This window comes from Dicentrarchus labrax, unplaced genomic scaffold (assembly GCF_905237075.1).
Source record: "Dicentrarchus labrax unplaced genomic scaffold, dlabrax2021, whole genome shotgun sequence".
Lineage (NCBI taxonomy): Eukaryota > Metazoa > Chordata > Actinopteri > Moronidae > Dicentrarchus > Dicentrarchus labrax.
In genome coordinates, this window is record NW_026136702.1 from 18,367,931 (window position 1) to 18,379,132 (window position 11,202).

General features: G+C 42.2%; 1 protein-coding gene across 2 annotated transcripts; it reads right to left on the reverse strand.

Annotated features, from left to right (window-relative positions):
- Nucleotides 1-4,354: 4,354 nt before the first annotated feature.
- On the reverse strand, nt 4,355-10,582 carry etaa1b (ETAA1 activator of ATR kinase b). Of its 2 annotated transcripts, none has more exons than XM_051420452.1 (6): nt 10,240-10,579; nt 9,650-9,778; nt 9,291-9,349; nt 9,028-9,137; nt 7,449-8,878; nt 4,355-5,804 (listed from the first exon to the last, which is right to left on the reverse strand). In XM_051420452.1, the coding sequence occupies exons 1-6, from the start codon at nt 10,271-10,273 to the stop codon at nt 5,692-5,694; spliced, it is 1,875 nt and encodes a 624-aa protein (XP_051276412.1). In that variant the 5' UTR covers nt 10,274-10,579; the 3' UTR covers nt 4,355-5,691. The 2 variants fall into 2 exon arrangements, with proteins under 2 accessions (XP_051276412.1, XP_051276402.1); XM_051420442.1 differs by lacking the exon at nt 4,355-5,804 and adding an exon at nt 5,811-7,047 and having other exon boundaries at nt 10,240-10,582.
- Nucleotides 10,583-11,202: the final 620 nt, after the last annotated feature.

Genomic DNA, 11,202 nt, shown 5'->3' on the forward strand with positions numbered 1-11,202 from the left:
CACCTCCTCTCCGTGTGTGTGTGTGTGTGTGTGTGTGTGTGTGTGTGTGTGTGTGTGTGTGTGTGTGTGTGTGTGCATGAGACAGACATGGAGAGAGACACAGATATACAAACAGATGAGAGAGAGAGATAGCCAGAGTAAGAAAGACTGGAAAAAAGAAGCTGATGTATGTGTGATGTGTATTAGTCATACATTGGGAGGTAATCTGTGAGCTATGAAAACAGTGTTTAGCCTTTCTGCAGCATGGCCTCACAGCATGGGAAAGCGATTAGAGATGCTATCTCCTATGGCTTCTCTGCACTTAGGTTAAGGAGGCAATAGCTACCTTAGGTCGTATTTCTAAAGACGTTTAATTTATGTTTGCTGTTTTTGGAGTCTGTTTAGTGGAACAGTGGATGCCCTTGGAAAATTTTGGCTCATATTAATCGACTGCAAATGCATCGGTAATCCAGCACACTAGTATGCCTCCAGGTCTCATTACTCACTTCCGCCACTTCAATCCCATACTGGGATGAGTGCAGAAAGATGGCGTGGAGAGGTAACAAAAAGGGGAATAAATGCTACTCTTCCAGCTCCGGTTCCTAAAACAGTATCTGTACTGTAATCAGTACCTTAGATTTCTACAGTAGATTGGCAAAATTACAAGATTTTAAGGAGTGGGATATAACTGGCTTAAACAGCAGTCTTTTCACAGTCCTTATCCATACGTTTTGCAGTTTAGTGAGTGAAACAACATTTTCCTTCTGGAACAGATGGAAGTGAGGTAACTGCACTCGCAAGGCAAGAAGACGTCATGTGAACGCTGTGAAATTAAACCTGACTTGCTTGGATCATTGTAGTCATTCAACCAAATTATATTTGAGATACAGAAGAAAGATGGAACCTAGTAGGATTTTTTCTTCTGCATTTGGGGGTAGTGGATTATCACAAGGCAGTACTTGAGCACTATTGCTGACAGAAGGTTTTATAGTCCCCATTTTTTCCCCCTTTGCTCTTTACTTAGTTTGGCATAGTCATTAATATTGCAACCCTCCACACAAATGATCAAACAGAGGAAGAGTGTGTGGGGTGAGGTTATGGTGGCAGGAACCGGATTGAGCCTCTGATTCCAGTTGTGCTGCTCTATTGCTGAGCCTGACATCCCAGTGCTGTGGAAAAAACGAAAGATTTCACTCAGGGGATGAATTAATCACTTTATTATTATTGTAAAATCATAAAAGAGACAAAAATCACCACACAATTCAACACATATTTGTTAAGTTGAGCTTAAAGGCTAAGTTTTAAACCACAGCTTGACAAAATAATTCTCAATACATGGTCCAATTTACTGTTTGTTTCTGAACCTTTAAATCCGATCTCATGGCCTTCCTCAGCGGATGTAGTTGCTCTGTTCTTTCTTGTTGTTTCAGGTTTTATTTGTATTTGGAATGTGGGTTATACTTTTCCAATGTCTGTTTTCAGCCTGGGCTAAGCTTTTTTAAACTTTATGAAGTACTTTGTGACCGCATTCTCTTGAACAGTGATTTAATGGTAAATAAAAACAGTCATGATTTCTAGTGGGTGAACATTGAATGGCAAATAACCACCAAGATAGACTAAAATAAAACACATTTTAAGAGAAATGTTCATTCAGGCTTTAAATCTTTAAATGACCTTATTGTTGTTTCTGTTTTCCTGAAACTGTGACACAACAGTGTGGCAACAAATATATTGTTTTGATCCATGACGGAGAAATCCTCTTTTTACTTAAACACCTACACAGAGGATGTCAAAGGTCAGGCTCAGCACAGCCTCTAAGCTGTCACGCCTTGAGTGCACTGCCCTTAATCATCATTACTGTGCTAAATGTGTACATGAAGAGTAACACCTATGGAGGAAAATATATATTACAAAACTTGAACTATTATTTTGCATTGTTTGAGAGATTACATCATCTTTATATCTTGTGTATCGGTACAGTATGTTTCTTTTTACAAAATACAGTAACGTGGATATACATTTTATTTATAATTATCAGTACACATGTTAGTGTATTTAAAGTACTTGCTGAATAGACTGCTTCTGTCTCACAGGTTTTAGAAAATATTCCAGGTTGTTTTGTTTTTTGAAAAACCTACCCTAATATATCAGATAACACAACACTAATCTGTCAATCACATACTTTCCTTTACCCATAAATTGTTACCACACCATCCCAGATGCTTTCCAAACTTCAATTAATGTCTCCACACATCAGTTTCAAGCTGCAAATTCCCCTCTTCCAAAAATGAAAACATTCACATAAGAATAGACAGTTTAAACAGGTGCCATGGTAACATAATCGTCACTGCAGCAATTACTGCCTTATGCCTGACTAACAGCCATAAATCATTCTTTCTCTACAAAGAGGACGTTGTGGTGCTCCACTCCCATCCAATAATCAGAAATTGCTCCATGTACGGCGTGACGAGTGGGCGCTGAAACAGCCCATTCTTCTGTTTGGCGGACGATATTTCGCTCTCTATGGCGACATTACAGGGATCCTTCAGCGAGCTCGATATTGTACCTGCTCGACACCTGTTAGCTTTAGCCAAGGGTTTCATCAGATAGTTGAAATAAATACTAGTCATCATCATAACCATAATCATAGTCATAAAAACCAGGGGCCTTTATGTTGTTGCCAAATTGCCCTGCCATCTGATTTACAGTCGGACTGGGTGGGGAGGGGAAACAGATAGGGCAGGGAGGAGGATGGGGCCTATTACGTGCTGGGAATGGCATAAATACTCAAATATACACACCTGCAGACCACCCGTCTCACACACACAAACACACACCTGGGAACTTGCAGGCATGTAATGGCTGGGGATGGGCTTGAGGGAGGAACACTGAGGAATTCTCTTGGGATTACAAAGAGGAACATTGTACTACCCTCACACACAGTACAGCAGGTGAATATAGTGATAAGGGCCAGAGGACAAATTAGCCCTCATATTAAAATAATCCCTCATGTCTAATAACAATAATATGCTCCACACTGAGGCTATAGCACGTTCACAATGGTCTTCCTTTTCGGGCAGCAACTTGTTGAAAACAGATTTGAGTGTTTGCGAGATGGGCCTGTCATATCTGCTCGGCCTGTCATCAGTCCTGAAATACACAGAGGTTAGAGTAATGGATGCCAATAACTGCAGTAAGGAGGCAGTCTGTGTACACTCAAAATCCTGACCAGCTGTTTGATACAAAAGTGAGAGCCAATGATGCAGCAAAAAGACATCTACAAAGAGCTCCACCAATTTCACTCAAGCTCCAATTAGGAGTACTACTCAGCCTGTGAAAACAGCTGAAGGCTTCAGTGTCTTCTGTGCCTCTAAAGGGAGTTAGACCCAGATGATGTCATCAGTGCTCGAGACTTACCATTTTAAAAGAAAGCCTGCATTACAAAACAGAGTGTGGGAAGAAGAGGGCATTTGGGATGCAGGAGGGGTTATCTGGACATAATCTTTCCATTTGGATCAAATATAGGAATCAGTGTTTTTTTTTGTTTTTGCTTGATTCATACTACGGACTAAAAGCTCTGCCTCTACTACTACTGAAAGTGCAATATCACATACTGGAGTAGTCTTTTAAAGGATACTGAAATGCTAACCCCAAACTCATTTGAGAATCAGGCCAAATTTCTGCCAGATCAGTGGTTGTTTGATGTTCAGTTTGAAGGGTTTCAGGACACGTGATTAGTTGCCTCAAGGATCAACAATCTGGCTCATGGACCATCGAGTTGGATTTCTGGCAGGTCCAAATATTTTGTCGGCTAGCTGTCTTGCAGTTTGAGCAGTTCCATGGTCCGATTTCCCACATGGCTGCTGTAAAAAGATCCATTGTAAACTTTAGTATGCTTATTTAACCGTGAGTAGTGTTTTAGAATTGTTATGGCTAAAACTGTAGTTTTGACTGAGATAGCTGTGATATAAAACTGAATTTTGTGGCAGAACAGATAGATCAATATCTGCACCTTAGTATTCTTAATTTCTTACGAATTGCACAAAATACTGCTGCAGTTCTCTCTTTCTGTCTACATTGTTTAGAATGAGGTTGTCTTGTTATGAGCTTAGTGTGTGCACCATTTTGCGGCTGGTCAACTGATCCGTACAGTGTGAGCAAAAAGGTTTCTCGCTGTGCAGAAAGACCAGTTAAAACCTGTAGTGTGAGTTGACGCAGCTTAAAAGAAAACTCGTAGGGTGATCAAGGTGCATTTTAAGAACTTTAAGGTGTGTCCACAGAAAATAACACTGGAGGAGTTTATTCAAAGTGTCTATTGTGTTGGGTTTGGCAGGTGAGACCAAGCATAGAAAACAGTAACCACAAGACGCCTGAATATGTCAGACAACTGAAACTTTAATTAAATGAAAGCGCTACAATTAAGCGTGTTATAGCAGCCAACTGTGTTCAGATAGGTCTTGTGTTCACACAAGGCATAAACATCACAGATATAAATTAAGAGTCCATGTCTTATTGTGAAGTAACGGGGGAGTTACATTTGTTATGACATACTAAGGCACTAAGGTAGACCCAAAGTGGTCACTAACATTTCTATCTGATGGTTGTCTCACAGGTTGACCCCTCACAACACAGCAGATCAAAACATTAACATTATAGTGAGACCGTCTTCTTCGTTTCAGTCTCATCCCGTGGGAATCAAAAGATGCTCTTCCATGGTTGTGTTTTACTGTTGGATTAAGAATTTCTAAAAAGGTGCATAGCATGGCTATTACAATAAACTGTGCCTACAGAGGAGGGCCATAAAACCGCCTTTACGGATTCTAAGCTGTGCAAAACTGGAAAGATGAAAAATGAAACATGCACAAACAACATATAGAGGAAAACAAAATCTGCTGAATCACAACATGCGTATTTCCATGTATACAACAGACATTTTCACATGTATTAAATTTGTAGTTTGGCCCCAAAGAAAAGTTTTAGATTCTAAGTATGTTTTAATTTACTTCAACTAAAGCAAATGAATTACAACTTGCTTATAATAAGCATCAAGAGGAGTTGCAGGCACATAATCTGTTGGATCAAACACACGCTGTAGAGAAAATACAGCAGTTACTGCATGTGTTCACTGTAAAATGGAGACATCAGTTTCTGATGGAAAACATCAACAACACACTGTGTTTTAATGTCTGTCACATTGCAGTTAGAGAAGTAACACTGAGATGAAACTATGTACTGTTAAACAAAAGCCAAAATCAGAGAGCTGGAATGACGATGCTGGGAAACAACAGAAAAATGTGTTAGTCAGCATCTGGAGTTATTTCAAACTCAGTGGATGTAAACTATTTTTCAAAGTCAAAATGTGAAAAGCTCAGGAAATCTCTTTTAATGCCATCTCAGCACCAGATCTGAGACGTGCATCGAACCGTGCACTCGCTTCTCATAAACATGTTTTTACATTGGCAGCAATAATGTCCAGCAGCTCTTGCAACAGACGTTCACTTGAACAGACACCAGGTCCTTTCGTACAGTCAAGTAAATCATCCAAAATCTGGCCCTGTAATACTTTCTCTAACACCATTGAGGATGATATCTAAGATGATTTCATGTTAAACAACTTGATAAGGAAGTGACTGAAACACTGGTATGGAATGATACGTTTTATAAAGGCTTATTACAGTACAATAATATCCCTTCGGTCAGGTCGGAGCTCCTCTATGGTTTTGAGGCGTTCTGCATTCGTAGTCGCCTCCTTGCCAAGGCTTCCTGTTTCTTCCTCTCAATCTCGGCTGCAGAGCACTTCCCTGTCATCTGGCTTGTGACGAAAACTGGAAAAGAGGAAGGAAAGTGAGAAAAATGAATGGAAACACTGAATAATAGGCTAGGAAAGTCTGAGAATTAAAACACATTAGCAACGACCTAAAGGAAAAAAGGTGAATCTGCCCTAATTAGAACTTGTGCGTCGTTGCTATGACCTTGAACAACTGAGTTTTAATTTGTTAATATAAAAATATTGCTACTATAACTGACACCAGTGGGTACCCGTGGTGAAGCTCATTTGGAAGTACAGAAAAACTCCATCACTCCATGTCCAGAAGAAAACCAGTCTACAATTCACTGGCAATGAAGCTTCCTGAGGTTTGGACTCTTGACAGCATCACAAATTAAAGCCATGGCGCTATGTTTACTTGCTTTGGGGGAGAATTGTTCATGTGCACATGCACTGAACTGTCGATGATTATAAGAACAACATGTGACATCTGTTTTACTTGTGAGTTTTCACTTCAATATCCAGTCTTATACCAAAGTAGTGAGGACAGGGAATGGAAGATAACTACAAAGAGTTTACCAAATTAATCATTTAACAAGAATAGTTAAAAGCACTGAACTTTGTCTCAAAGAAAATACTTTTTCAATACGTTTATCACGTGTTTTCTCCAATTTCAGATAATAATTATAATACATTTTATGTGTAAGCGCTTTTCTGGACACTCAAAAGACACTTTACATAAAAACAACATAAAAGCAGCAAAAACAACATCAAATAGTAAAAACACTAAAAACACATCGGATTAAGCTAAACATTAAAAGCAATTTTAAAAAGGTGAGTTTTTGTCAATGATTTGAACGCTGGAAGGTCGGTGCAGTCACAGATTTGTTTGGGGAGAGAGTTCCAGAGGGAGGGGGCAGCTACAGAGAAGGCTCTGTCGCCCCAGGTTGGGTGCTTGGTCCTGGGTGGTGGAGTCAGGAAGTTTGCATTGGATGGGCGGAGGCTACGGGATGGATTGTGGCGGTGGAGCAGGTCAGTGAGGTAGGAAGGGGCCTGGTTATGGAGGGCTTTGTGTGTGAGGAGGAGGATTTTGAATTGAATTTGTTGTGGGGCCGGGAGCCAGTGGAGGTTCTGGAGGACAGGGGTAATGTGGTCACGGGTGCGGGTGTGGGTGTGGGTGAGCAGACGAGCAGCAGAGTTCTGGATAGGCTGGAGTTTATTTAAGGTTTTGGATGGTGTGCCGAAGAGGATGCTGTTGCAATAATCGATTCTGGAGGTGATGAAGGCGTGGATGAGGGTTTCTGCAGCGGAGAAAGAGAGTGATGGGCGGAGTCGGGCTATGTTTTTGAGGTGAAAAAAGGCAGTTCTGGTGATTTGGTTTATGTGGTGTTCAAAGGAGAGGTTATTGTCAAAGATGACTCCGAGGTTGCGACTGTGAAGGGATGGAGACAGGGTGGAGGTGTCGACAGTGAGGGAGAAACTGTGAATGGCTTTAGTGATGGATTTGGGACAGATGATGATCATGAATGATTATCTGTTTTGCTTTGAAGAACAGAAGTCTTCATTAATTTTACTTATGGCTTCTTCTTTAACAAACATGCAGTTATGTGTAATATAAAACATTTAAACTAACCCTAATTTACATTATCTTCTAACGTATGTATCATGCTTTAATACCAATATCAACATTCAGACTGCTTACCTTTGTTGCTTACAACTGCCGAGTCAGATACATTTCTCTTGAAGGCTGTGTGATGGGACTTGGAGTTCTGTGGTGTCCTGGCTGTCACTGTATGTGGCTTCACATCCACTGGAGCTTTCCCAGCCTGGAAAGTTCCAGAGAAATCCTTACACCGGCTAAATGTGCCCAGACTCATGCGGCTTCCTGGGAGGCTCTGAGACATCCAGGATTTGTTGCTGGCACCTTTCATGGGAACGTTCCATCCTTGGTAGTTCACAGCTTCACAGCTAGTCCCCGGTAATGAGTTAGAACGGACAAAAGCACACGGTGACTGTCTATTAGCACTGGCAGTGGTGTTCACGGACCAGGTCGTGTCGATTGGAAGAGGCGCGGTGGTTTTTCGCTCTCTGTCTACATCGATATCTGGTTTTTTTTGGCAGCTGCTGCCGCTCACTTGCTGTGGTTGACTGTTGGAGATCCTCTCCACGCTGTCACATACCTGGTAGAGCAGCGCGTCATCGTCTCCATCATCCCATAAGCTGTCTGAAATATCTTTAACAGAGTCTGCAGCTACACAAGTCTCTTTCTGAGCATTAGAGATATTGTCAGGTTGAGGAGTAGACGGTGTCTTTGTGGTTGCAAATTTTTGCTCAGACATGTGTGGTTTAGGTTGCATAACAGTGAAGCTAGAATTGGAAACCTCCTTGGCAGCTGCCTTGGGCTGGAAGTGAGGGTTGGGCCCTAACTTGAAAGTGCTTCGGTTGGTAGTCTTTGGCTTGGGACACAATTCCTGGAGTGCACTGCAGCTTGGCTTGGAGTTCACGTTTGAAGGCTGGTGTGCAGAATGTGTATTTGCAGTGGGCTTGCAACCAGAGGTGAACTGAGTAGTGTTTGCTTTAGAGTTAGACTGCACGGTGGTTTTAGGGTTTGTGTCACGTTGATGGTCAAGATTCTGTGTCATCGCCAGCACAAAAGAGTCATTAAGTAGGAGGTCATCATTTTCCCAGTCGTCATCAAAGTCATCACAGTTGTTTGCGCTGAAACCACAAGATCCTTTTTCTTCAGCAGGATGTGCAGCCGGGCCAGACTCGTCAGCTGACTTGAGCTGTGATTGTCGGGGTTCAGCTGAAGTTGAAGTCACAGGTTGGTCTTTTATTTCCTGTGAACAGGCGGATGCTGAGGAGCCCTGACTTAGCCGGCCGCTAACTCTCTGAGTGGAGCAGTCGAACAGAGCGTGCAGCTCTGCCTCTAACGGATCCGATGCGGACGGACACTTAAGGTCTTTCACATTGCTAGGGAATGAGGTCTCTGTCAGTTTTGTTTTGGAAGTGTTCCCACGTTCATTGAGGTTGTTGTTGACGGCGTTAAGCAGTTCTGAAGTCTCCCTGTCTCGTTGCATGTTCTTGTCAAACTGCCTGGCTAGTTTCATGAGGTCCTCCACACTGCTCTGCCTATAGAGAGGAAAATAATGTACAATCAAACAATGACAGAAAAATCATAACAAGTATATCATACTATATGCATATAGTGTTTGTTAATATAGGGAATAAAACCACAGTTTTACAGTCAGCGACTGTCTGGGAATAAACTGATTACGCACCGAGAGGACTTCTTCCTGGCTCTTGGCTTTGGAACGTACGGTGTGCAAGGGACGGCACTGTCACCTATCCACTGCAGCAGAGGAGATTCAGTCCCTTTCCGTTTCACTTCCTGTGTAAGACACAAGCAAGAAGTTGATAAATGCATTTCAAAATGAACTGAACAAGCCTGAAATATTCCTACAGCACACAGAACTAAGTTAAAGGGCCAATTCAGACGTGTTGATTCAGTGGTTAGTCAAATGTTTGTGAGGAAACAACTGACCTTTGGAGCAATTCGGTTGACAATATCTGATATTTCCACAACTCTGGTGTTCCTGTGCCCTGGTCCGGAAAAGAGATAAAAACAAATAATTATACTGACAGCACAAAAATCATTGTAAATAAAGTTGTAACATCATTATTCATTTTCACTCTAAATGCACAGTAGGACCTTTTTAAAAAAAAAATGTTTATGAAAAGAATTCAGCAACAGTCAATTTTACGGATTCTTTCATATGCTTGGCCATGGAATAATTAGTTGCATCAATGTAACCACATCGTAAAACAGCAAGTATGTTCAGCAGGTGTGCATTAGTCTGCCATTCAGATGGGATTTCTGTGTAGAGTATCGGTGTCGTTTACCAGTATTAGCCGGAGTGGGCGATGTGGGATCCCAGAAAATGTCTTGCGTTGGTTCCACATCACCTGGAGAATCCCCATTATGCAAGCCCAGATATCTGCTGCAGCCTCTGCGCATAGGGCTCTGCAATTCTGTGCATCACACAGATATCACACATATCAGCTAGATTAAAAAAAACAGTCACAGTCCATTTACTATGATTTGTTATTTTGGTGCATTTAACTTCACATTATGCATTAATTAGACTGGTAAATGTGTCTAGTGTAACCACTACACATTGAAGCACTCAAGCATCCAAATACAGTCTCATTCAGAAGCTCTGTTCCTCGAGTGTGTCAATAACTCATAATACCTGTGATTGATAGAAACGGTTAGTGGTGTGTATTGTGATATTAGTTAAAACAAGAGGTTATAAAGTCATGTAGCATGCTCTCGCTAGTATCGGGTCAGATCGCCTAATGGCCGCCGCCACCCCTCCATGTATGCAGATAGGGGGTCTTTAACGTTTTCAAGCCCATCACTTTATTCCGTTATTCAGCTACACGCGCTGAGCGGCAGATCGCTGCACATTTGAAACGATCCGCAGCCTCACCTTTACACACGGGGGGTGTTGTACTGCCAGGCATCTGCTTTCCTGTTTTCGTGTCTTGTATTTCGCTGTGGCCAAGTTTGAAACCACTCCTCCACAGGTCAGTGAACTCAGCAGTGGCCGCAGCAGGGTCTACCGTGGTTCACTAACACAGCAATAACACCGCAACCTCTGCTCGACATGGTTGTATCAACTGCGGCGACGACGCTCCGTGGCTTTAAACAGCGCGGCCGATAGTTTCTGCTCAAAGTTTGCTCATGTTTTCGCCAAACACTTCTGTTGTGGTCTTTGAATGTAGCTCTTCATTCGAAGCGAGCCGCCATGTTTTGCCGCTACGTCATCAAACTACGGGTGCCTGGCAGGTTCGACGCGACGGCGCCCCACCCACACACACACACACACACACACACACACACACACACACACACACACACACACACACACACACACACACACACACACACACACACACACACACACACACACACACACACGTTTTTCAAGAAGCAGGCGAAGCTTTGAGCAGTTGTGTGGTAACGTTATGGACGAATATACGCACCCCACTATTTCACATATATTTAATATTTTATGGCCCGAGCACTAAAATGTTAGCGCGAAAAAAATACTAATGTTTCCCAGACTTCATACAGTGGGCTATAAGCTAGTTCATGAATGGCTGTGGATTTTATCCAGAAACAGAACATCATGTTCATTAAATATTATGACAGACAGCCTGCTTCTTCTATACAGGTCTACCCATATGTTTGGCCAGTAGTGGTGCAGGCTTTATTGGGCCTGACGCTTGTTTGTTTGCGGTAACTTTGTTGTGAAGGCTGTTGCGTGTGTGGATTGTAGGCACAATTCATATAGCGCAGAGGTCTGTTGAGGTCAGTACTAAGACTGTAACTTTGTCTGCAACTGGTTTCCCTTTTTGAATATCAGACTGGTGAGGATCGGCCTCCACTG

Coding starts and splice junctions, on each gene's coding strand:
- etaa1b (XM_051420442.1), bottom strand. CDS start 10,273: ATGCCTGGCAGTACAACACCCCCCGTGTGTAAAG. Junction 9,350..9,649: donor GCCCACTCCGGCTAATACTG/GTAAACGACACC, acceptor TTTCCGGACCAG/GGCACAGGAACACCAGAGTT. Junction 8,879..9,027: donor GCCAGGAAGAAGTCCTCTCG/GTGCGTAATCAG, acceptor TCCTCTCTATAG/GCAGAGCAGTGTGGAGGACC.